We start from the raw sequence: 26,830 nt of genomic DNA, 5'->3' as shown, positions 1-26,830 counted from the left end.
TGCTGAAAAATTTACTTATTTATCTCTTTTTTGGTGTTATCAATAATGAAAAAAGTGCATGGCATTGAACCTCATTCTGTGTTTTGTATTCTCAGTTGCAGTACCTACCTCAGCTGACTAGCTGCAGTATCCTTCCAGCTTTGGATAATAAGAAGTACTGCTATAATACCAAGAAACTTAACTACCGTTTTCCAAACATTTGAGGAGCTTGAGATTGATGATAAAAAGACTTGATCAATAATTCAAAGAAAATAAAATAATACATTTGATTGAAAACAATCACAGTTGTTGAGAGAACATAACTAACTGGAGGAGGCCACTTGGCAAGATCTGAAAGGAAATTCCAGAGGCTGTCTTCATGCTTGACGATGGTGTCCAGAACAGAAAGGAAACTCATTTGGATTTTCACTTTTGCTTTTGTTGTATCTAAGTGGCTGAGTTTATGGACAGATGTATAACCGGTATCGACTGCCCAGACTTTGGGCAAAATTAGAGATATAAAAAAGATTTATGCTTTAATTGTATCATACGCAACAAATGAAAAATAGATTACACAGTGCCCATATGTTTCCTTGGACTTCTGTTGCTTTCAGCGCTGTGTCCTGCCTTTTCAGTGTCTCAACATCATAAAGAGAGTGTTAGTACTTGACATCAAAATATTTAAAATTCCATTTCTTGCTTGCTCTATCTTGATTTTTATATTTTAAAACATTTTGTGGAATATTTAAGTTCAAAATATTTAATATCATATGGATTATCACAAAAAGACTAACTTATATGCTTATATATTTGTTTATAGATACTTCTTACATAAACTTTTGTCTTTACCTTTAGTAAAGGATGCATCTTAGTCCTTTTTTGCAGGCAAGATGGACTTACTATAGTCCATCTATATTTGTTCACCCAGTTCCCATTGCAAACACCCAATTCCCATTGCAAACATGAAGATTGGGAGCGGACCAAAGTGATCAAGGGGTAGAACAAGACCTAGAGGCTTGGCAGGAACTGAGCCTGCCATCCTGAAAATAATGAGTCCTTCAGTCTCTCCAGCTCTGCCTCAGACTTGGAGACCAATCTACAAGCAGGACTAGAGCAATCTGGGTTTTGGAAGAAACGGCTTGTGAGCTTTTCCTTGAGTCATGAAACACACTATGTTGTAAATTATTTCCCTGAAATATCTTTTTACACTATATGTATATATACAAGTATGTATATACATGTATATATGCATATAATACATTATATATATATATATATATATATATATATATATATATATATATATATATATACATACACTATGCTAACAACTAATAATAAAAACGTAGTCCAAAATGATATCGAGGATTCCTAGCTTTGCACAGTGATACTTAAAATGACATAAAATTAGCTTTGATTTGGCCTATTGCTCCTATTCAAAAAGCTTTTTCATCCTTGTCATGTGGACCCAAAGGCAATATAAAACTCCTATCAATTTCTTATAACTCAAAGCCATTTTTGGTTGATGTGCTTCTGTTGTTTTCTAGCAGGTCTCAGCTGCGGTTTTTGAAGTTATATTTTACTGTATCTTCACAACATTTCTTCTGCACTCTCAGTTTACTGCTATGTTAATTTTCTTCATGAGAACATTTGCCCGTATTCACTTACAGCTAAGTAATCCACCAAATTCTGGTAACTGTTTAATAATTTTGGCTATGCCAGCCAGATTAATGATATCCTAAGGCTTCCTGATGTATGTAGCTTCTTGCATACAGGAGATAGTGGGCTAAATACTAATCCCAGTATTATCTAATTCTTGTTATGCAGCCTTGATTCAAATGACAAGGAAGGACAACTAACTTCTGTAAGTAGTTTACATTTTGTGTTTTTTCATAACCCAAAACAATATATACTTGATGAGGCAGATAACTATAACTGACTAATTCATCTAATAGTTTTATAGAAAACCATGCAGAATAGAAAATTAGCTCCAGACTAATTTGTGGTGAACCACTTGCCTCACCACATAGTAATCAGACAAACTCGAGACAGAAGTGCTTATTTTTTCCTAAGGAGTTCTATTATATGTATGCTTATGTTTAACTTACCCATATCTGCAATTCTTTCTTCAGCATGGAATCATCACTGTTTCTATATTCTTTGTTTTAAATTCAGTATTTTCTGATTTTTTAAGAATGACAGTGTCAATTATATTAGTAAATACTGTATCATTTATGGTCTGTGCTAGTTACATAAGCTGGGTTCTAAACATGATTAAAATTCATTTTTCTACCTAATGTTGCATCACAGAATGTATTTATTTTAAAATTATTTCTACTCAAGGTTATATTCAACAGCTTAATGTTCAAACTAAATATACAGAAATCCACAAACAAGTTGGCATGTAACTAATAATAATAGAATCAGGGCCATTTCAAGCAGATGAAAATAAAGATGTTTTTATCTGTTAACGATATTCTTTATCACTGCTTTCTAGATATAAATTGAATTTTATGCTTATACTTCTTTTTTATGTCCTTTGAGCTCACAGGAAGTAGCAGCCAACATATATAAGGGAATAAAACTTTGTTTCTAATTGACATGTTAAAATTTTCTGTTTAAAGCAATTTTTGTTAAAACTTTTTTATTGGGAATATTGGGGAAAAGTGTGTTTTTCCAGGACCCATCAGCTCCAAGTCGAGTTGTTGTTTTCAATCTAGCGGAAGGCGCAGCTCACTGGCCCATGTGGGAATCGAACCAGCAACCTTGGTGTTCTGAGCACTGCGCTCTAACCAACTAAGCCAATAGGCCGCCCCTAATGCAATTTTTCAATTTAAGCAAAAAGTAAGTACAACTCTACTGGTCTACGTGCCTGTTTCCTCTGTTCTATTGCAATCAGCAGAACTATTTGAAGTCAGCCAAGTATTTATGTCTACTTTTAATAAAATACCAGACTAAGCTTACTAAAAAGACACATTAGCCAGAAACTATTCATTTAGAGAAAGAGTGTATGCTATTAAAAACACAGGAATGCAGGATCATGAGAAAGGTATGCAAATCCTGGGAAGCAGTATGAATGCCTCAACAACTACTAACTACTTTCTATAATTGACTCCATCAATGAATCTGAAATTTGGCTTCCAATTTTTCATCATTGTACATTTATAGTAATATGCTTCAATAACTTTAAAGTAAAATGTAACATAAATTACTGTTAAAATACAGCAAAGAATATCTGTTGTACATTTAAATCACTTTAAAGACCTCTCAGTATCTACATCGAGGTATCTATATACATAGCTAGATAAAATGAGGAATATATTAGAATTAAAATGCTACCTGGTTTGCATTTTTCTTAAAATGATTTAATGTACATAAAACCCTCACTTCCAGTTTAGTAACTTTAGTGAGTCATATCTGAATATTTATTTTCTACATGATGGACTCTGCTTCTAAAATGTCATGATATCTCTATAGTTCTATTGTTGATTATATTTGTTGCTATTTAGGATCAACAATTTTAAATGATATTTTATATTGAATAAGGCACTTATTGATTATTATTTTACTTCAAGTCTAATTTTAGTTCCAGAGAAGGTAGTGCTGTCTTAAAGGCTTGGACAAGGTTCTCTTTATCTCTTATTCCAGGAAGATCACTTAACAACAGATACTTGAGTTTTCTGTAAAAAGAGAAAAAAAAATTACTTCAATTTGGCCTTTACCCTTAGAACACTAAAAATAAACTCAATATATTGACTTTTAGAAAAAAATTACACAGAATGTGTATATGTCACCCTATACTTTCAAAATGACTTTTAGAACAGTAGTCTTGGAATACGACTTCAAATGAAATTCATGCTAGGAACTGGGCCAGACTTGGGAAAGTTTAGTTATTCTGAATTACATCAATAATTCTAGCTGAATCTTTCCAACTACTATATGTATATTATGGCACAGAACTACTTTGCATGTGAGATATAAAATATGAGTCTTAACCTAGAAAGGGAAAACAGATAGGGAAGTTTTAAAGGAACTCAAGTGGCTATTAAAAGATGAAGCCTCAAAGCCTCAACTAATCTAAGAGACAAACAGTCTAGTACTTTTGGTTATAATGCTTAAAATTCCTCAAACTTCCTGTGATAGGTTATTGGCAGAACGTGGGGGAAATTGCTTTAAAAGATGGAGAGGAAGCAGACTAGCGAATGCTTATTGAGAGCTTACGATAGCAGGCACCACGCTAGCTGCTTTATGTAGATTAAATTTTTTAAAAAGGTGTCCCCTAAAACACGCAATAGAATCTTGACATATTACAGTTGATAATTTTAACTGTTCTAAAGTATTATAGATGAAAGTTAAGACATTTTCTTCAATTATATTTTTCAGAACTAAAATAAAATACCACCCCTCGACTGTTTTAAATTGTGATTATTCACAATACTGTGTGATCTCACTTGTGGAATCTAAAGAACAAAATAAGTGAACAAACAAAACAGAAACAGACTCATAGATACAGAGAACAAACTGATGGTTGCCAGATGAGGGCAGGAAGGTGGAGGGTAGGGGGACTGGGTGAAAGAAAGGGTTAAGGGATTAAGTACAAATTGGCAGTTACAACATAGTCACAGAGATGTAAAGTGCAGCATAGGGAACATAGAAATATTGTAGTAACTATGCATAGAGCCCCGTGGGTACTAGACTAATTGGGGGATCACTTGGTGAATTACATAAATGTCTAATCACTATGCTGTATACCTGAAATTAATATAAAAGTACTGAATGTCAACTGTAATTGAAAAAAAATTCTGATTATTCATCTTAACATCATTACTAAGTTTCCATTTTGGCAATGACTACCTACCTTAAATGATGTAAAGCAATGATGCCTCTGTCTGTGACGTTCCCACATGAAATTATTTCCATTTCCAACATGCTTTTTTGTAAATTTTCAAGTTGACCAAGTCTCTCCAAACAGTCATCCTCGATATAATGACACTTGCATAGCCTTATTTTTTCAACATGCTGTAGGCCCTCTGGGGGTAAAAATGTACAGTTTAAGAATCTGCTTTACCATTAAGATGACCAATTGTCCTATTTTGCCCGGGACTGTTCTGGTTTTAGGATTGAAAGTCCTATGTCCTGGGAAAGCTCTCAGGCCCAGGAAGGAAAACTTTAATGGTTAGTCACCTTACTGACTCTACAAGGTATTCATTAGACAGGTTGTACTGATGGACAGAACCATTTTGCAGTCAGACACCATGCATTGGAGGAAAGAAATGCCCACACAGGTAGAAGCTGTGTGGATACAATTATTCCTACATTACTGAGGATTTCTCAATGACACAACTTTGACAAAGACTATCTGACAAACAAGGCCTTGCATTTTAAATCAATAAACCACAGAAAAGTCATGTAGAGACAAGCTTAGTAAGGGGAGAAAGGACAGGAAGGTGTTGTAATCTCCAATTTAAAGATAAATATCACACATAGGAAAAAACAAACTGGATTATACTGAAAAAACAAACGGGATTATACTGAAAAAGCGAAAAGGACACGCCTATGACTATAATATTCAATAGCAACAAAATGTCACTGTAAATCATAAGCAAATGATAGGGTAGTTACCCATGTGATCAAATCCAATGCTCATGATACAAGAGTCTGTGGCATCGATCGCCTGGATCTTGTATTTATTCAGAGGGCCTGTTGGGAGGTTGTTGTAGTCGTTCTGCCACCTCTCCTGGCCATGGTAGCGCACCATAGCCCCACAGCGCAGCAGCCACTCAGAGGCTGCCCTGTCGGGGCCGACATCCCTGATGCGGTCATAATCTACTCTGTTGGAAAGAGAACAAAAGCGGTTAGCTTTTACTACAATCACTAGCTTCTTAACTATATTCACCAACATAAATACAGAATAGCAACAACTTTCATTTCAAATGACTGAGGAGGGAGATAAGTATATTAGTGAGATCCATGTAAAACACATACAATGGCTCTCTCCCTGTTACCTTTCCTGCTTTTATTTTTTCCAAGGGAACTCTGTCAAGGCATATTATTTTTATATGAGTTTATCAGGCAGACATGAGTCTTCATTGATTTGTTTGTAGCACAGTACTTGACACCAGGAGGTACTCAATAATTATGTATTGAATGAATGACACACTTGGTTATTGCTTTTATTGTATTATTAATGATAAATGAGGGAATAATTTTGAACCTATGTTCAAATTAAATCTCATTAAGTGATACTTATTAATGTCTACATATGCTTTTTTCTGTAGTTAGTGATGTTAATGCTATGTTAAGCAACAAGGGGATTAGTTTCATCAGTTTCAAAGTATTTCTAAGCACGCCACCCACTTTTTAAAAACTTGAGTTCCCTTGATAGTATTCAAAAGGATAACTACATCCCTTAAGAAGCCATAGAATAAAATATTCTAAAATTACATTTACTGAGCTTTTCTGATTATAAAAGTAATAAATATTCATTTTAGAAAGCTTGAAAGGCATGGAAAGGCCAAATAAGAAAAAAATCACTGAAATCCTGAAACCCAGGCACATTAATATTTTGTAATCTATTTTTATAGTCTTCATTCAATGCTTATGTATATGTTTGTTTTGAAACAAAATGAGGATCATACTGCACACACTGTACAAAAAAACAACAACATTTGAAATACAAGAAATAGTCAAATAGCTACTGGGAACTCATCTATCTTTAACAATTCCCCAAGTTTCTTCACTTTAATTAGAGTAACTTACTTATTAAATACTGCATTCAACCAGCCCCAGAAGTATCTGGAGTCATATGACCATGGGAGTTTCTTTAAGCCACACAACTGCCGGGAAATTTTTCCAAACAGCATGATTTGATCTAGACACACAAAACAGTATTCATATTAGGTCATCAGCCGGCAATCAGTCACACACATATAGTCACTTACTTCACAACTTCAAAGTCAGTGCTCTTGTGCCAATAAAGCTGATGACTCACTTGTCTCTCAATAGTTATTGGGCAAGTCACTCCAATCTCAGTTTCCTGGTTTCTTTTGCTGCAAAAAAACAGGCTCTATGGTTCCTTCCAGCCTGGACTTAAGTCCCATCGTTCTAGCCTGCAGGTTGCCACCTGGTGTTCATTTAGGCAGTGCACCTACAAATTTATTGCCACCAGCTCCACTCCCAGTGTACATTTCCAGTATCAAAATGGCAAGCTAAAATCACCCAGGGAGCAATGTGTCGAAGTCAAGACACTTACATCCAGGAGGAAAGAGAAGACTTGGAAACATCTCGCTATGTTAAGGCTGCAAGTAGTGTCACCACAACAGTGCAAGAACGGTAAAGACTGGGCAAGTACGTAACTTCACTGCTCTGACCCTTGGTTTTCTCATTTATAAAATGAGATGATGTGCTCAGATGATTTCCAGCTGTAAAAATCTATCACCATGAGTTGAGAAAGTGATTTCTGAATTGGTTCTCAATCCAATTTATCTCAATTCAAGTTTCTCTAGTAGTGTGCCAGTTTAGGGGGGAGGAGGTCTGGGGGACAACGATACATGAAACTCAGTCTCTGCCTTTGGGGAGCTGACAACTTCAGGCAGGGTGGAGTGAGTTAAAACAAGCTACCAAGCAGTTAAAGCACAGAACCTGATAAATACCTCAAGAGTTAAAATAAGAACAGACCAGGATTTCAATAAAGATACCAGGGAAAGGCCTGTGAGTTGATTAGCTGAGGCAGGAACATTTAAGGCATGTCGTAGTTCAGTTTGGTTAGCACACTGGGGTAATAAGAAGAGGAGACAATGTACAGTCACAGCAGGAAGGGTGTGGCATGCTCAGCCAGGGAATGGACTGTCTTACGCAGGTAGTTGGGAGTCACTGAGGTTTGTGCACAGATGGATTGTGTTGATCTTAGTTTCCTGGTTGTGATGTTGTACTATAGTTTTGCAAGATGTTCTCATTGGGGGAGACTGAATGCACAGAACACTGGCATTGTTAGAGGTGTGCTTCAGACAGCAGCATCAAGATTGAGTACAACAGAACAGGTCAGAGAGACAGCTAACAAGGGCTTCACCCACATGTGGCCATGGGAAAGGACCAAGTGGGGGAAGAAGGGGAATGACGTTGCAGAGTGGATTCCACCTGATTGAGTAAGTGAGATGTAGAGGCAGGGCTAGAGAAGTTGAAGAGGACACTAAGTTTTGGTCCTGAGTCACCGGTAAGATGATGATGCCATTATCAGAAATCAGTGTCAGGAGGACAGGGTTGTGGGTTCAGGTTTTTCCTCTCGATTTTTCATATTCTAAATATAAAGCGTTGGCAGAACTTCTAAGTGGAGAAGACCAACAAATCATTAGAATCGGAGTCACAAAATGGTAGAGCTGGAAGGAACTCAGATCATCTAGACTAAACCTCTAATTCAGAAATGAGGAAACCAAAGCCCTCATATTAAGTAACTTGTCGACACCCTAAATCCCTTCTGGAACAAGGCGGGGTTTTAATGCATGTGTTTAAAAGAACTTGCCCAATGTTTCATGGCTAATTGGTGGCAGTGCTTAAACTTGAACCTAGTGCTACCACCAGTCCAAGGCTCTTTCCTTAGCTATTGGATGGTTCTACAACTGGGGGGAGGAAGGGGAAGAGGGGAAAGAGGGGCGGCCAGATGGCTCAGTTGGTTAGAGCGTGAGCTCTCAACAAGGTTGCCGGTTCAATTCCTGCATGGCATAGTGGGATGTGGGATGTGCCCCCTGCAACTAAGATTGAAAACGGCGACTGGACTTAGAGCTGAGCTGCGCCCTCCACAACTAGATTGAAGGACAATGACTTGGAGCTGATGGGCCCTGGAGAAACACACTGCTCCCCAATATTCCCCAATAAAATTTAAAAACAAAACAACAGAGGACTAGAAGGAGGCCTGAGTGGCAGCCACCTTAGAACTGAGGAAGTGACTAAGGATACTGAGTTTGTGGAACAGTGAGAGGTCTGAGGACAGAACCTGGAATCACCACTTCCTCCCTTTTCCACCATCACTCTGCCTTCATTACTGCGAACCTTACTCCCTGCCATCATCACGTCCTCAGCCCTCTTCAGCTTTTGGTTAAAGCTGTCCCCACCTGTGCCCCCTTCTGATGACTCCATTGACTGCCAGCTGCATCTGGGCTTTCCAGATTCTTCTACTCAGACTGTTCCCTCTATGTACCGTCCCTCCCCACCCATCCAATCTTGTCTGTGGAAATTGTACCCAACCTCAAGACCTTACTCAAAGGCCATCTTCATCCATCCATCTATTCGTTCACTCAATAAATATTTCTTGCATGCCTGCTCTACCTAGTGCAAGAGATACAACAGGAAGATCGAAAAATCAAACAAAACAAAGGCGAGACAGAAAGACCGGTTCCTTTCCTCATAGAATGTATAGTCTAATGAAGGCAGAGGACATAAACATAAACAAATAACATGCAACATGGTGTCTTAGTAAAGGTATAAACACGTTCTGTCAGAGCCTAGAGGAATAAGGGGAAGGCTTCACACTAGAGTTTTCTTTTGAGATGGGTCTTAAAGGATGATGAAGAGTTTCTAGTTAGGCAGAAAAAAAAGTATGCAGAGAAAAAGGAAAAGCAAGGTCACATCTTATTCATTTCCATTGTTCTTAATTTTGAACCTATATTCAAATTAAATCTTTGCACCTAGCACAGTACAGTGTTATAACCCTAATGGAAGTTTAATAAATATTTGCTAATTAAGTCTTCAATGGTTGATATATTTCCATGGATAAAGATAAAACCAGAGAAAGTGTTATTAGGCAGATAAGGTGGAGTGGTCTGTGAAAATTTAAGTACTTTCACTTGATTCATTTTGGCCTACCTTATAATTCAGCTTAAAGGCCAAATTTACTTCAGCTATGATCTCTAAAAATATTAGACATATTAAAGTAATTTAAACATGCAAACAAATTTTTATTTGGCAATAAAGGTAAAAAATAAATTGGTAGGTTTTTACATTCTCAACTACAACTTTGCTAATTGATTTTAGGAATTTCGGATGAATTCAAGCCGCTACCTCAGGGAATGCTTTCTATAGGGAAAGAGGAGACCTCTAGTGGTGAGTTGGTTAATTTAACTCTAATGAAAGAAACCAGTTAAAAGCAAGTTAAAAAATAACCATTACTAAATTACTGCTGCAATAAATCAGAAATCCAAATCATGAAAAAACAAACAAAACAAGTTCTTGCTATCATAACATGGCTTGAGCCTTAAGTTTTAGCAGATGTTTCTAAAAGTTGCGATACTGTTTGTGACTTAGAGAAAGCCAGACTTCCAATGTGACTCAAAATAGGATATATATAAAGTTTTTCTGAAAAGGTTTGATTGAGTCTTTGCATAAAATTTTTTTTTTAAGTGGAAGTTCTGTTTTTACATATTAAATGCAATTACTTCAGTGGGCTATTTAAAGTGATGGCTAACTTAGCGGTCAAAAAGACTGAACAAGCCAATTAGTTCTTAAGGGTGGTAAAAATGTGGACAGAGGGTGGGGTGGTATCAGAATTAGAGAATTACAACCCCACCTTCTTGCAAATAACCTATTATTGATGCCAATTCTTATTCCAAAGATATGAAGAGTCTAGTGAAATATAACAGCAATTCATTAGGAATTGGAAGCAAAGTTCCCAAAAACCATTTCTAGGCCAACAATATCACATGACATGCACTGAACTAACGTCTTACAGCTTCTGACATAAATGAAGATGAACATGAATTCTCAGCTGAGGAGGGTGGTGTCATCAGTATAAATGTCTCTAGCCAAAGACATTACAGGATGTATAACTGTATGGTGAGCTCTTGATTTGAAATTACTAATTGAAACAAATTCTAATGTACAGTCAAAAGGTGAGAAGGTAAGCAAGAAAAAAAATTATAGAAAGAGCACATGTATTGTGAGTTCTTTCACCTTGCGAAGAAGCACATGCTCAAAATCATAGTAGGCCCATGAAAGTCTGACCACAGACCCTAGAAGTGTACAATTCTGTATTCAACCTAGTAACAAATCAACTACATCCTGTGCAAACTGAAAAATAACCATTTCCACAACATAGCTATCAGAATGGTTCAATTTTTTAAAAAAAGTGACACCACCAAACGCTGGTAATAATGGGAGAAACTGAATCACTCGAATATTGCTGGTGGGAATGTAAAAACTTACAGCCACTTCGGAAAAAGTCTGGCAGTTTCTTACAAAACTAAATGGATGCTAATCATATGACCCAGAAATTGGACTCTTGAGCATTTATCCCAGAGAAACAAAAGCAAATTTACACAAAAAAGCTGTACAATTATATTCAAAATAGCTAAAAACTGGAAACAACTCAGATGTCCTTCAATGCATGGTTAAACATACTGAGAAGCCATGAAATACTACTCGGCAATAAGAAGGAATGAATCATCGATATACACACCAATTTGGATGGATCTCAAGGGATTATGCTGAGTGAAAAAGGCCAACTCCAAAAAGATACATACTGTATAATTATGTTTATATAAATTCTTGAAATGACAACATTTTAGAAAGGGAGAATAGACTGAGGAAGGGGTGCCCTGCAGGAGGGAAGTGTAGTTATAAAAGGGCAACCAGAGGGATTCTTGTGGTAAAGGAACTGCTATACTTGTAAGCTTGAATGTGATGGTGGACACAAGAACCTACACACGTGATAAAAATGATATAGAACTATATACATGCGTACATGTAAAACTGCGGAAATCTGAATAAGATCAATGGATTGTATGGATCTTAGTTTCCTGGTTGTGATGTTGTACTATAGTTTTGCAAGATGTTCTCATTGGGGGAGACTGAGTGAAGGGAACACAGGATCTCTACTGTTTCTCACAACTGCTTGGGAATCTATGATTATCTCAAAATTTAAAAATTGAATTGAAAAAATAACCATCTCTTTTTCTTTTTAATTTGTGGAACAAGTACCGGTAGGTAACATTCTACATTGTTTTCACAAATAAAGCAAAATGCGTACAACTGTTCAAGAGGTAAAATCATTTGAGCATAATAAAAGCAGCCATTTATCAAGTAATTCATTGTGCTAAAGACCTGATTAGCCTTATCTCATGTAATACAAACAGCCCTATGAAGGAGACTGTTATGCCTAGTTCACAGAGGAGGGTCTGAGGCATAGAGGTGAAATGACTTCCCCAAGTCACCTGACTAACGACTGGAACCAAATTCCAACAGGCAAGCAAAGTTCCTCCAGGAATCAAGTTGTATTCTATTTTTCTGGTCAGCTGTTCTGACCCTAAAAATTAAAAACTGCCATCAAGCACAGAGAACGGGTGTTATACTGGCACGGTGACAGAATTACGTAATTTTACAGTTAAAAGGTCTTTTAGAGATTACACAGCCCACTTCCCTCATTTTACAGATAAGGGAACAAGTGAGATGTGACCTGTATAGGTGAGTCGCTGTTCCCAGGCCCGCACTGCATATTTAAAAACTGTATCTCGGTCCAGTATTTAAGGAACGATGGCTAGGTGACGGCAGACGGCAGAGACCGAGCCGTCTGGTTCATCTAAGCGCTCAACATTTACAGGACCACCAGTGACCGAAAGAATGACACTGCCAGGAGTCCCACAAAAAGTCGGGAAAACTGCAGGCTATCAGGCGTTGACGTGACAGGGCGTTTCGGTCGCGAGCGAGGGCTGGACGGAGAGCGCCCCTTCAGCGGGCACTCCGCTAGGTGGGGGCCGGGTTGGAGACAGCAGGTGCCCCGCCATCCGCCTCGAGCCGACCCGGGACAAGGCCCGGACCGGCCCGAGCGGGAGACAGGCAGGCCGCTGGGCCCACCCAAACGAGTTTTCGCCGTAATCACGCCCCGACTTTCTCCCGCGGCCCGGAGACCGCTCGGCAGTGAAGCTGAAAAACGCGTGACTCGGCGGGGCAAGTTTTCCGCAAGCCCAGCGAAGAACGGAGAGCAAGGGCAGAGCATAACCACCACCCTAGTCCCGCCCAACTCGGGGCCTAGCTCCTCTACTCACAGCGTGGACCGGAGGGAGCAAGTCAGCACCCCCGACGTCTGCGGCAGCGCCGGGCCTGCCCTTCGCCCTCCGCCGCGCGCGTCCATTGGTCACTTGCGTTGGGCGAAGGCGCACGCCTCATTGGTCGCTGCGCGGGAGGCGGGGCTAGAGAGTGCTGCCTGAGGCCCCTTCAGTGTCGGGCTCGTGGCCACCTCTGGCTGAGGCAGGTTAGGGGACGCAGGCAATGGTTCCCGCGCTGCGTTACCTGGGCAGTGCTTGCGGATGGGTCCGCGGGGGATTCCCCGGGGGCTTCTCCGCGGCGTGGGGGCCCGCGCCGGGGAGGCACAGGCCGCTGTGCCAGGGTGGCCGCAGAGCCAGCACTAGGTGAGTACAGCACAGTGGTCCCCGCTGCCTGCGTTGCATCGTGTCTCAGAGGTGCCTTGTGCTGGACCTATGCCCCTGCCCTACTTCCCTGTTCCAGGCTTGAGTGAAGGTCAGGATCTTGTGGAGTCCGGGCTCCTACCTTGGATCCTAGGAGCTACCTGCAGGATTTATTCCTTGTCTGTGAGCGGGAGGAAAAGAATAAGAGAGGAAGGTTGAGTAGAGGTCTAAAACAGTCTGTCTGAATACAACCCCTCCGCTTCCTCTGTAACTCTGGGCGGGTTAACGTAAGCTCCTTAAAGGCTCAGTTGTGAATTGGAGCCTAGTCTCTCCCGCAGGTGGTCATTTTGAGCATGGAAAGACCTAACACACTGTAAGCAATTAAATACGCTGTTTATTAGCTGACCTCGCTGGTGTTACTTGGAAGATCTGAAACCAGTTTTAAGTCAGTTCCTGGCAGACACTGCATAGAGATACCTCTGTGAGAAGCAGCTCAGTTTCTTATCCAAGTCTGCAGAATTCAATGTCCTGTGATTTGAAGTTTGGAGGTCACAGTGGAAACCACTGTCTTTGCTTTCTGTAGAGGGGATGATTTACACGAAGGCTTTCAAGCTGAAAAGCCCTTGGCTGTTTCTAGAACTAGAAGGTAGGGAAGATGAGTGTGACTGGAGTTTGGCAGAACAGATGGTGTGGAATGACACTGGGAGAGGGGCTACATCACAGCAGGATTTTTATTTTATTTTAACTACACATTGAATTTTATTCTAAGCGCTGTGAGGCTTTTAAAGGGTTTTTAAGAAGAGGGAGTGATTAAATTGATATTTCAAAAGTTGACTCTGGCTGCTGTGTGTTAGTGGGTTGGAGGGGGATTACAGTAGAATAGGATTCATGATTCATCATGGGGTATGTAGGCAATTCTTTTGGGAAGCTCAACGGAAGAAAAGTAGAGTTAGTGAAGGTTTTGTTTATACTTTCTATTTTGAAATAATTACAGATTCATAAAAAGTTGCAACAAAACAGAGATCTCATGTACCCTTCATCCAATTTACCCCAATAATAACATCTTGCATAACTACAGTACAATATCAAAGCCAGGAAATTGACATTGACACAAAGCATAGACCTTGTTCAGATTTTATGTTTTACATGCACTCATTTGTGTGTGTGTGTGTGTGTTTCTGTGCAATTTAATCATCTGTGTTAATTTGTGTAACTACCACCACAAGAAACAGAAATGTTCCATCAACACAAAGATATCACTTGTGTCACCTGCTGTGTTATATTCACATCCCATCTCTACACCCTTCTTAACCTTTGGCAACTACTAATCTATTCCCCCAGCTCTACAATTTTGTCATTTCGAGAATGTTCTGTAAGTGGAATCACACAGTATGTAATCTGTTGAGATTGGCTTTTTTCACACAGCATGTCCTTGAGATCCATCCAAGGTGTTACCTATGTGGATAGTGGGTTCCTTTTAATTGTTGAGTAGCATTCCATGGCATGGACGTTTAACCACAAATGTTTAATCACAGTTTGTTTAACCATTCACCGGTTGAAGGATATCTGGGCTGTTTCCAGTTTGGGGCTATGAACGAAGCTGCTATAAACATTTATGTACAGGTCTTTGTATGAACATAACTTTCCATTTCTCTGGGATGAATGCAGTCACTAAGACATACAGTTAGTACATGTTTAGTTTTTTAAGAAACTGCCATGCTCTTTTTCCAGAGTGACTGTACTATTTTACATTCCTACCAGCAATATGTGAGTGATCCCAACGTGTTGGTTTTCTTCTCATGCTCTTAACAGGATCCTTTGCAGAGGAAAAGTTTTTAATTTTGATGAAGTCCAATTTATCAAATTTTTCTTTTATGGATCATGTTTTTGGTGTAAACTCTCTACCTAGCTCTACAGCCCAAGATTTTCTCTTGTGTTTTCCTTCTAAAAGATTTATAGTGAATATTTGATGATATAAAATATTTGTTGTTAATTTTATATAAGAATAATGATATTGTGTGTGTGTGTGTTTGAAGCAAGCTTTTAGAAATAACATACTGAAATAAAAATTTAAATAAAAGAAATAACATACAGAAATATTTACAGATGATGTTTTGGATTTACATCAGAATAATATAATGCAGGAGGGGGTGAAATAGGTGGGGTGCAGAAGAAGCAAGATTAGCCATGTTCCTATAAGACCGAGATTTGTTCACCGTAAGGTCAGTGCTAAAGGTAATCTTGTACTCTGCTCATTGCAGAGTTAGACTATACAAGCCCTTTCTAACTTTTGAAATGGTTTTGTAATCAGGGTTTGTCATGGCTAAAATTGTGGTTCTGAACCCATTTTGGACTCCTTATTTCTGTAAGGTTTGATGTTCTTACTGGCCGTTTCCTCCTCAACAGAAAAAAATGTACAAATTCTTGCACATTAAGACATTAAAGACTTAATGTGTTAGCTTATGCTCAGGAATACTGTACTTGAGTTTTAGAAGAATAGATGGTAGAGTGTGATGCTTAACACAGGATAATCACTGATGTAGCCAGCCCAGGCAGAGTACTGTGGAGGAGAGCAGCTTGAGCAACTAGCTACCATGCCTGCTCAATGTAGCTGACTATGTACTGACCAGCAATGCACGAAACTTTTAAAGGTTTTCTTCATGAGTATGAAGCCAAATAGCATAAAGCCAAATGAATATTTGCTTTTAATTATTACAAATTAATAGTTTAACTATCCCTGGTGATCAAAATTATGTGAAGCTTGATGAGGTCTACTGTAACCATGCATTACTTTAAAGCTCATTTGATGTAGTCATTATCGGTGGCGGAATTGTGGGGCTTGCCTCTGCCAGAGCACTCATCCTTCGACATCCAGCACTTTCCATTGGTGTTCTGGAAAAGGAGAAAGATTTAGGTATGTATGTTATCAGTGTTGCTCTTCTGGCTTAACCTGAACACCTGCTCATTTTGTCAGTTCTGCATCTGTCATGCTGAATGTCAATCAATGTTAGTACCCTGATTTGATTTCTCCATAAAGCAGAGCCTGGGACTAGGACTTGGGTGTAGATTATTTATTTGAGAGGTTACCTATGAGACAGGAGTAAGGGGGTGGGGAGAGTAAACAGGGAAGGTGGAAAAGCCACATGAGGTTACATTATCAAAGTTGCTCCTGTGAGCTTGATTCCACTGGGACCTCTGAGGAGCTACATAAACATTTGCCAGGATCGTGCTCATTTATCCATCAGCTCCTGCCCCTATTGGTTGAGGATTGCCCCTAGGGATATTGAGTCCTCCTCCCCATATTAAAAAAGGTCCTGGGGCAGAATGCAGAGAGTTATAGTGGGCCCTTAAAGTGGTTTGCTGGTAGTGATAGGTGAGTTTGTGCACCAAAGTTGTAACTGAAATCCGAGTTGAGCTGGAGGGAAGTGACACAGACACCAGGCACGTCTGCTAGTGGAAGTTACCAGTGCTCTAACTGTAAGATTCTTTAAATAATGTGGTCTCTGATAGCTTCAACTGTGTTTGTCCCCCTACTTCTTAGGTTTTATGTGAGTCATTACTTTCTCTTTTTCTTTTGTTTGGTAGCTATTCATCAGACTGGACATAACAGTGGTGTCATACATAGTGGAATTTATTATAAACCTGACTCTCTGAAAGCTAAATTATGTGTACAAGGCGCAGCCCTCCTCTATGAATATTGTAACCAAAAGGGAATTTCCTACAAGCAATGTGGCAAGGTATAGTATTTTATTAGGGCCTTATTTATAGCTAGCATTTTCTTATTGATGTTTAATGTTGAGTTAAAAAAAAACACCTGGCTTTTCTTTCTTTATATCAATGTAATTTGCAAAATCTTATACTAGGAAATAACTTTAAAAAAAGATGGTGTGACTAACTCCATGTAATTTCTAAAGTAATAGCTTTATTTGCATATAATTTATGTACCATACGATTCACCATTTTAAAGTGTATAATTTAGTTTTTATTGTATTCCCAGAATTGTGTGGCCAGCACTACTGTCTAATTTTAGAAACCTTATACCCATTAACAGTCATTACCCATGTCCCCCTATTTTCTACTCTCCTTCTCCCTAGCCCCTGGCAACCACTAATATACTTTATGCCTCTGTGGATTTGCTTATTCTGGGCATTTCACGTAAATGGAAGCATACAGTATGTTGTCTTTTAAGACTGGCTTCTTTCACTTAGCATAACGTCTTCAAGGTTCATTCATCTTGTCGCATGAATCAGTGTTTCATTCCTTTTTGTATTTTACTCACATATTGTATAGATATACCACATTTTGTTTATCCATTTATCAGTTGATAGACATTTGGGTTGTTTCCACTTTGGGGCTATTAGGAATAATGCTGCAATGGACATTCATGTATATGTTTTTGTATGGACCTATGTGTTCATTTTTCTTGGGTATATACTTAGGAGTAGAATTCCTGGGTCATATGGTAACTCCATGTTTAACATTTGAGGAACTGCCAAACTATTTACCAAAGTGCTGCACTATTTTACATTCCCATTGACAATTACTGAGGATTCTAACATCTCTGCATCCTTGCCAACACCTGTTGTTGCATGTCTCTTTTATTTCAGCCATCCTAGTGGATATGAAGAGGTATATCATTGTAGTTTCGATTTGCATTTCCCTAGTTATTATGATGTTGAGCATCTTTTCATTTATTCATTGAAGAAATGTCTATTCAAATCTTTTACCCATTTTAAAAATTGACTTGTCTTTTTATTGTTGAGTTGTATGTGTTCTTTATGTATTCTCGGTACAGTCCCTAATTAGTTATGACATATTAAAATATTTTTTTTATTTTAAAAATAATAGTAATAGGGGGCCTGCCCAGTGGCTCAGGCGGTTAGAGCTCTATGCTCCTATCTCTGAAGGCTGCTGGTTCGATTCCCATGTGGGTCAGTGGGCTCTCAACTGCAAGGTTGCTGGTTCGATTCCTCGAGTCCGGCAAGAGATGGTGGGCAACACCCCCTGCAACTAAGATTAAACATAGCACCTTGAGCTGAGCTGCCGGCTGAGCTCCTGGATGGCTTAGTTGGCTGGAGCGCGTCCTTTCAACCACAAGGTTCGACTCCCACAAGGGATGGTGGGCTGTGCCCCTTTCAACCACAAGGTTCGACTCCCGCAAGGGATGGTGGGCTGTGCCCCCCGCAATTAGCAATGACAACTGGACCTGGAGCTGAGCTGCACCCTCCACAACTAAGACTGAAAGGACAACAACTTGAAGCTGAATGGCACCCTCCACAACTAAGATTAAAAGGACAACTTGACTTGGAGAAAGTCCTGGAAGTACACACTGTTCCCCAATAAAGTCCTGTTAAAAAAATAAATAAATAACAGTAATAGTAATGGTAATAGTAATTTTTAAAATATTACTAAAAATTTCTCCCATTCTGTAGATATTCGTTTTTACTTTGTTGATGGTGTCCTTTGAAGCACAGAATTTTTAATTTTTATGAAGTCCAGTTTATCTCTTTTTCTTTTCTTGCTTATGTTTTTAGTGTCATATCTAAGAAATCATTGCCTAACCTTAGATCATGAAAAATTATTCATGTTTTCTTCGAAGAATTTTGTTATAGCCTTAGCTATGACATTTAGATTTTTCATCACTTTTTTTTCCTCCAAATAAGCTGGTTTAATTCCAGGTGATATAGAATCGGGATAGAACAAAGACTGAAGAACAGACTTCGGCAGGATTCTGGGCTGGGTTCTCCCTGACCTCACAGCTAAAGAAGAAATGGCTGAGTGAGAAGAACTAAAGGGAAAGTGAGCCACAGTATGATTTTTTTTTAAGTTTATTCTTAACTGTACAACAGGCTCTAAGACAACACTTCATTCTAGCTATAGGTGCCAACAGATGGTATGGCAAAGAATCCAGATATTTAAACAGGAATGGAATTAAGGATCACCATTGTCTCAGGCACAAGCTTATTTTTTGCCAGATTTCTGAATTCCAAATGTGGAATTTCCCCAAATGTGGAATTTCCTTCCCTACAGCCTTCGCTTTTAGCTCCTTTATTTGTTCCTCTTTTTGTTTCTGCTCGAATGCCTTATGTTCCTGGTCCATTTCCTTGGCCTGCTTGTTGAGCTCCTTCAGGGCATCTTACCACCTTTGCAGCCAGCCTACCTTCCCCAGACCCTGCTGTCAGAAGCAGAGCTCCCTACCCCTTGCACCTGCACCTCCAGTGTATACTCACTTTTTAATTAATTTTGGTATATGGTGTGAGGAAGAAGGGGTCCAACTTCATTCTTTTGCATGTAAATATCCAGTTGTCTCAGGACCATTTGTTGAAAAGACTACTCTTTCTACATTGTTTTGGCACCTTTATCAAAAATCAATTGAGCATAAATATAATAGGGTATATTTAGAATTCTCAATTCTGTTCAATTTATATACAAAGGTCAGATAATTTAGTTCGCGAACTCATCCTAGAAAAAGTGCTACATACCTCATTGCTGAATATCACTATGGTCACCTTCAAAGTACTCCCCTTGGGGGGCTATGCACCGACACCAGCGCCTAGTCTACCCTTCAAAGCAATTTGGGAACTCTTTTTCTGGAATGGCCATCAGAACTGTCATCGTATTACCCTTAATGTCCTGAATGTCATCAACATGTCTTCCTTTCAATATTTCCTTTAACTTCGGGTAAAGAAAGAAGTCAATGGGGGCCAGATCAGGTGAGTAGGGAGGGTGTTCCAATACAGTTATTTGTTTACTGGCTAAAAACTCCCTCACAGACAGTGTCGTGGGAGCAGGTGCATTGTTGTGATGTAAGAGCCATGAATTGTTGGTGAAAAGTTCAGATCATTTTTCTCTAACTTTTTCACGCAGCTTTTTCAGCACTTCCAAATAGTCAACTTGGTTAACTGTTTGTCCAGTCGGTACAAATTCATAATGAATAATCCCTCTGATATCAAAAAAGGTTAGTAACATAGGTTCAACAAGTTCGTGAACTTAATTGTCAGACCGCGTATGTCTGCTCTTACGCCAGCACCACACTATCTTGATTACTGTAACTCTTTGTTGTATTTTGAAATTAGGAAGTATGAGTCCTCCAGCTTTGTTCTCTTTTTTTCAAGATTTGTTTTGGTTATTCTGGGAGCCTTGCATTTCCATGTGAGTTTTAGGGTCAGTTTCTCCAAAAAGACAGCTGGGATTTTGATGGAGATAGTGTTGAATCTATGGATCAATCTGGGGAGTATTCCCATCTTAACAATATTAAATCTTGCAAGCCATGAACATGGGATATCTTTCAATTTATTTAGATCTTCTTTAATTTCTTTCAACAATGTTTCATATTTTTCAGTGTGTAAGTATTGCATTTCTTTATATTCTGTTTGAAGCTTTTGTGAGGGTAATTGTTTTTTAATTTCATTTTGGATTATTCATTGTTAATGTATAGAATATGATTGATTTTTATATTGATCTTTTATCCTGCAACCTTGCTGAACTCATTTATTAGTCTAACAGTTTGGTTCTTTTTTTTGTTTGTTTTTGTTTTGCCATGTGGATTCCTTAGGATTTTATATGTGCAGGATCACGTCATCTGTAAATAAGATAGTTTTATTTCTTTTTCTATCTGGATGCTCTTTTTGTATTTTTTTCCTGCCTAATTTCCCTGGATAGAATCTCTAATACAGTGTTGAATAGAAGTGGTGAAAGTGGACATCCTTGTGTTTTTCCTGATCTTCCCTAAGGAGGAAGCATTAAAACTTTCACTTTTACTAAGTATGATACTAGTTGTGAGTTTTTTGTAGATAAGCTTTATCAGATTGAGGAAATTCCTTTCTATTCCTAGTTTGTTGAGTTTTTTTTTTTTTTTTAATCATGAAAGGATGTTGGATTGTCTCAAATGCCTTTTCTGCTTCTATTGAGGCAATCATGTAGTTTTTGTTCTTTATTCTAGTAATATGATATATTGCACTAGCTGACTTTTGGACATTAACTTAATCTTTCATTCCTGCAATAAATATACACTTGGTCATGGTATAGAATTCTTTTTTATGTTGCTGCATTCGATTTACTAATATTCAGGATTTTTTTGCATTAATATTCATAAGGGATATTGGTCTATAGTTTTATTTTCTTTTGATGTCACTGTCTGACTAATACTGGCCTCATTGAATTAGTTAGGAAGTATTGCCTCTGGTGTTTTTTGGAAGAGTTTATGAAGAATTGCTATTCTTCTTTAATCATGGTAGCATTCATGAGTAAAGTCCTTAGTTGTAAGATTTTCTTTGTGGGAAATTTTAAAGTTACTAATTCAATCTCTATTTGTTATAGGTCTATTCAGACTTTGTTTTTCTTCTTGAGTCACTTTCAGAAGTTTGTGTCTTTCTATGAGTTTGTCCATTTCAAATAGATTATTTAATTTGTTGGCATACGGTTATTCATAAAATCCCTTTATAAGTCTTCTCCATGTAATTTTTAAGAATAAAAATTCATTGTCGCCATCAAAGGTGCTATGAAGATTTTTTTTTTTTTAATAATGTGGGGAAATTGTCCTGACATGCTGTTAAGCGATAAAAAGCAAGATGTAAAACTGTATTTGCAGTTTTTATGATTGAGTTATAGGAGTTCTTTATATATTCTGTTTAGCTAGTATCTATGTGATTTGCAAATATTTTCTCCCATTCAGTGGCTTGTCTTTTTACTTTCTTGATAGTGTCTTTTAATTCCACTTCTATTTTTAAGGTTAATTATTTGTTAATTTAAATAACCTTTACACCTTGATTTAAAGTATCTTGCGAAATTCTGTTGACTCCTTGCTATGAAATAGTGATTTGTGAATTCTAATTTACCTGTGAATATACATCTGTGCTTTCCTTTGCTGGGAGCTTGTTAAAGTAAGGAAGAAACTACCTCAAACAGATATTTGCCCAGAAATAAATAGGAAAAGATTCTTCAGTAAAGTTAATAAACTTACCTCTTTTTTCTTTGCAACAGAATGCATTACTGAATACTTTGTAATGTACTTTATTCCCGGAAATAAAATGGATAGTTACGTGTTAGTGATATTCCATTATACTGAATACTGGCTGTCTTTCTAATGTGCTGGTGTTTTACATTCTCTTATAGAAGTAAGAAGGCCATTCTGTTTTTTGTTGTTCTGTTTTTTTTGTTTTCTTTTGTTTTGTTTTGTTTTTAATATAAAGACTAAACTACCTGTGCTTCTCTCCCTTCTGGAATTGAGGGAGTGGTAGTGATTAACAGTAGCTTATGACCAAGATGCATGTAGCAACTGATAATGGAAGAGGAAATTGAGGCTATATCTCACCTTTGGGGAAATTTTGTTTTAATGCAGTTTTCTTATGAGAACTTTTTTCAGAGAGGAAAATAAGGTCATGAAGAAAGGGAGAAGTCAATATATGAAGAAAAGAAACAACTTTAAAAAAAAAAAATCAACCCAATTTGAGTCATGCAATAATTTGCGATTTTCTATGGACTTTATCTTTCATTTTTGATGGCATATTTAACTCTATCCATATTCTTTATCTTTTTTTTTTTTTTTTTTTAAGCTTATAGTAGCTGTTGAACAAGAAGAAGTTCCCAGACTTCAGGCCTTATATGAGAGAGGCCTGCAGAATGGTGTCCAGGGCCTGAGACTCATCCAGCAGGAGGATATAAAAAAGAAGGAGCCGTATTGTAGGGTGAGTGGTTCAGTGACGCCACACACATGCATGGGAGCATTTTCATTTAGGGCTCAGTGTTGTGCCACGGAAGCTGAGGGTGAATTTATAGGAGGCAGGAATCCTACTAGAAACAGATAATCCTGTCATAAAAGCAGTGAGGTGCCAAACACAAGAGGGCATTGCCACAAACTGGACACCTGTTTTCTCCTTTCCCTATGGAAAAACACCAGGTCTGAAGAACATAAGCAAAGGCAAGAGGAGGTCTGAGACCATATGACAGCTTGGAAAGCGTTCAGTGGTGAGGTGTGGTAGGATCATAGAGCGTGTAGAGAGAGATAAAATGTGACACTAGAAAGGCAGGATTAGGCCCGCATAAAGGGCCTAATATTAATGCTAATAACTTTGAAATTTATCCAGTAAATACAGGAGCCACTGAAAATTTTTGAGGAGAGTGGCTACAATATTGGATCTGTATTTCAGGAAGATTAGGCTGGCATGAGTATGAATGGTGGGTTGTAGAGTATCTTGCTTAAAACGTGGGGAAAAAACATCTTTTTATTCATGAAAGAGACATGAATAATAATAGTTATTGTGCATATCAAATTTCTGTGATAGGCTTTCAGAAGCTATCAGTCCAACCGCCAGTTCCACTTACTGTTGCAGTGAATGGCTGTATTTCCTATTCCCCCTCCCCCACTGTTTTATCGACAGTATGCATTAGTTGGACTCCAGGTACCTGTCTTAGAGAGTGTGACTTTGAACTCACTGCTAAGCAACGCTTATCAGAAACTTGGTTTAAAGAAATGCTATTTATGGGAGTTAGCCTGGAGGATATGTAGACCATTCCTGTACATCGTTCTAGATCATCAAAGTGGCACACCTACACCGCAGTGTTTTGCCCTCTTCATCCTTCTCCTTGACCCCAAATCACTCCTTTGAATTGTTCTTTAGTTTCATGGCATCAGCCTATGGAGAAGGTCATTGCGTCCCTGCGTTGTCTACTGTAAGAATATGATCTAGGACATAGGCTGTTCACTGTTACACAATGTCTCTCTCTGAGAATCCACAGGAGAAATTCCTCTCAGACCTCAGTTCTAACAATAATTTTGTTTTCCCTGAGCACCATTGGTTTGTTTTCATCCTATGAACACCATGAATCATTTAATTATTGTCCTGTTTGCCCTGGCTGCAAGGAAGCTTAGAGACACATTTGTGCTCTACTCTTGGCAGATATCTAGGGCCTTAAGGATACATTTTTATGTTTATGTATTAACTTCCCTCTTCATTTCATCTTATCTTTCCATCCTCATTTTCTATATACCCTGATACTTTGGAACTTTTTATTGAATCATCACATATAACAGAAATCATAAATATACAGCTTGATGAATTTTCATAAAGTGTGACCAACACCCAGATAACATTACCAGCCTCCCAGGAATCCCCTCATCACCCCTCCTAGTCACTACCTGTCCCTTAAGGGTAACCACAGTTCTGACTTTTTACAGCACAGGTTTTTGAATTTTATGTAAGTAAAATCATATAGTATGTGCTCATTTGTATCTAGACTTATTTTATTCAGTATTGTTTATGAAATTCATCCACATTATTGTATATAGTTGTAGTTTGTTGTCATTGCTGTATAATACTCCATTGTGTGAAGGTAGGGGTCAAGGTATATATTTTTTTCCATATATCTCCAGTTGACCCAGGACCATTTATTAAAAACACCATTATTTCTTTTTTTTTTAAATTAAATTTATTGGGATGACAATGGATAGTAAAATTACACAGGTTTCAAGTGTGCGTTTCTATAATACGTCATCTATACGTCACATTGTGTGCTCACCATCCAGAATCAGTTCTCCTTTCATCTCTATATATTTGACCCCCTTTACCCTCTTCTTCCATCCCTCCTCCCTCCTTACCCTCTGATAACCGTTGTGTGTCTATGAGTTTTTGTTTAAAAAGACCATTATTTCCCACTGCATTGCAGTGTTTCCTTTGTGATACCAGGTGACTGTATATGGGCATAGCATGATTCTATTGTTGATGGATATTTGGATAGTTTCCAGTTTTGAGCTATTTCAGATAGTGCTACTGTGAACATTCTAGCACATGTATTTTGGTGTACACATTTCTGTTGGGTATATATCTCAGAGGGAAGTTGCTAGGTTGTAATTATACATGTTGAGCTTTGGCAGGTATTGCCAAAGAGTTTAACAAAGTTTTTGTCCCACTTTATACTGTCATCAACAGTTTATGAGAGTTCCAGTTGCTCTGTATCCTCATCAACACATGGTATTGTTTGTTTCCATTTTAGACATTCTGGTGGGTATGTAGTAGTATAATATTACAGTTTTAATTTACATTTCCCTGATGATTCATAAAATTGTACACCTTTTCATATGTCTACTGCCCATTTTTTCTATTGTGGTCTTTCTTATCAATTATTAATTCTTTTTAATTTTTAGGCAATGTCCTTTTTTAAATTGAAGTATAATTAATCTATAACATTATATTAGTTTCAGGTGTACTATATAATGATCTGATATTTGTATATATTGCAAAATGATCACTACAATAAGTCTAGTTAGCCTCCGTCACCATACAGTTGCAATTTTTTTTCTTGTGATGAGAACTTTTAATATCTACACTCTTAACAACTTTCAAATATGTAGTATTATTAACTATAGTCACATGCTGTACATTACATCCCCATGACTTATTAATTTAATAAATAAGTTCTTTCTGGCTTTGGGCAATGTTGCTACATGGTCAGCAAACTACGACCTGTGGGCCAAATCCAGCCTGCCATCTATTTTTTATGACCTGTGAGCTAAGAATAGTTCTTACATTTTTTAAATGGTTGAAAAACATTAAAAGAAGAAGAATATTTTGTGACACGTGAAAATTATAGGAATTTTAAGTTTCAGTGTTCATCAATAAAAGTTTTACTGGACTGCAACCACCTTTTTTCATGTATGTATTGTCTATGACTGCTTTTGTGCCAAACAGCCAAGTTGAGTAGTTTCAATAGAGATCATAAGCCCCACATAGACAAAAATATACTGTCTGGCCCTTTATAGAAAAATTTGCCAACCCCTAATCTAAACAGTAGGGAGCCACTAAAGGATTTGGACAGAAGAACGACAATGTAAAATGTGCTAATTCAGGAAAGGTAATCAAGTCCTGGTACATAGGATAGAATTTGGACTGGGCATGGGAGACAGGGGAGCCTTGGAGTGGGAAGCCAAAGCCATTTGTAGTTATTTTTGAAAGGTAGCTATGCTCACCACTGTATCACCAATGCTACTTAATAGTTATTTTTGGAATATCGATGCATATCTGGTATCTCTTGTACATCATAGGTTAGTAATTCCCAGACTTCAGGAAATTTTGACATATTATCCTCTATTTTTATCTCACTATTCACTCTTTTCCCCCCCATAAACTGGAATCTAACATAAGGTGAGGAGCATAATGTGGTGGTTGAGAAGTCAGACAGACATAGGTTCTGAGAATTGAATGAAATATTAGGTTGGTGCAAAAGTAATTGCAGTTTTTAACCTTTTAAACCGTAATTGCTTTTGCACCAACCTAATAACATGCATAAGGCATCCAGTGTATGTTAATCCTTAAGAGGTAGTAGATACTATTACATGCTTATTTAAGGAATTCTCGTGAATTCCCATTCGTTTTGCTTGAAGATTTGGGGATTTTTTGGGATATCTGTTAAGATAAGTAGGTATATTTAGTTAGATATGTTTTTCCCCTTGGTTTATATTTGCC

At 37.9% G+C, this 26,830-nt stretch overlaps 3 protein-coding genes across 13 annotated transcripts in view; 2 read left to right on the top strand and 1 right to left on the bottom strand.

The window, feature by feature from the left end:
• Positions 1-2,276, top strand: part of CDKL1 (cyclin dependent kinase like 1) — a 50,277-nt gene extending 48,001 nt beyond the window's left edge. For all 4 annotated transcript variants that reach the window (XM_074327496.2, XM_019725658.3, XM_019725659.3 and 1 more), the window contains one exon: positions 96-2,276. In XM_074327496.2, coding sequence (XP_074183597.2) covers positions 96-203 — 108 coding nt within the window. In that variant the 3' untranslated portion in view covers positions 204-2,276. The remainder of the gene's footprint in view (positions 1-95) is intronic.
• Positions 2,277-2,606: 330 nt separating this feature from the next.
• DMAC2L (distal membrane arm assembly component 2 like) lies at positions 2,607-13,113 on the bottom strand. 3 transcript variants are annotated; one of them, XM_019725656.3, is made up of 6 exons: positions 13,011-13,087; positions 6,971-7,028; positions 6,739-6,850; positions 5,602-5,810; positions 4,838-5,009; positions 2,607-3,659 (listed from the first exon to the last, which is right to left on the bottom strand). In XM_019725656.3, exons 3-6 carry the CDS (start codon positions 6,840-6,842, stop codon positions 3,545-3,547), a joined length of 600 nt encoding a protein of 199 aa, XP_019581215.1. In that variant the 5' UTR covers positions 6,843-6,850; positions 6,971-7,028; positions 13,011-13,087; the 3' UTR covers positions 2,607-3,544. The 3 variants fall into 3 exon arrangements, with proteins under 3 accessions (XP_019581215.1, XP_019581214.1, XP_088653454.1); XM_019725655.3 differs by lacking the exon at positions 6,971-7,028 and having other exon boundaries at positions 13,011-13,113; XM_088797328.1 differs by lacking the exons at positions 6,971-7,028; positions 13,011-13,087 and adding an exon at positions 12,422-12,440.
• A 29-nt stretch (positions 13,114-13,142) lies between these two features.
• Positions 13,143-26,830, top strand: part of L2HGDH (L-2-hydroxyglutarate dehydrogenase) — a 38,569-nt gene continuing 24,881 nt past the window's right edge. For 2 of the 6 annotated variants that reach the window (XM_074327492.2, XM_074327490.2), the window contains exons 1-4: positions 13,143-13,373; positions 16,169-16,284; positions 16,956-17,107; positions 22,925-23,056. In XM_074327492.2, coding sequence (XP_074183593.1) covers positions 13,234-13,373; positions 16,169-16,284; positions 16,956-17,107; positions 22,925-23,056 — 540 coding nt within the window. In that variant the 5' untranslated portion in view covers positions 13,143-13,233. Of the gene's footprint in view, positions 13,374-16,168; positions 16,285-16,955; positions 17,108-20,237; positions 20,329-22,924; positions 23,057-26,830 lie in introns of all 6 variants that reach the window. The other 4 variants (XM_019725654.3, XM_019725653.3, XM_074327493.2 and 1 more) reach the window with 3 other exon arrangements.

Source organism: Rhinolophus sinicus, chromosome 3 (genome assembly GCF_057876585.1).
Source record: "Rhinolophus sinicus isolate RSI-liver-muscle chromosome 3, RSI-T2T, whole genome shotgun sequence".
NCBI lineage: Eukaryota > Metazoa > Chordata > Mammalia > Chiroptera > Rhinolophidae > Rhinolophus > Rhinolophus sinicus.
Note: the sequence above shows the minus strand (reverse complement) of the source record. Positions and strands in the feature narration are given on the sequence as shown.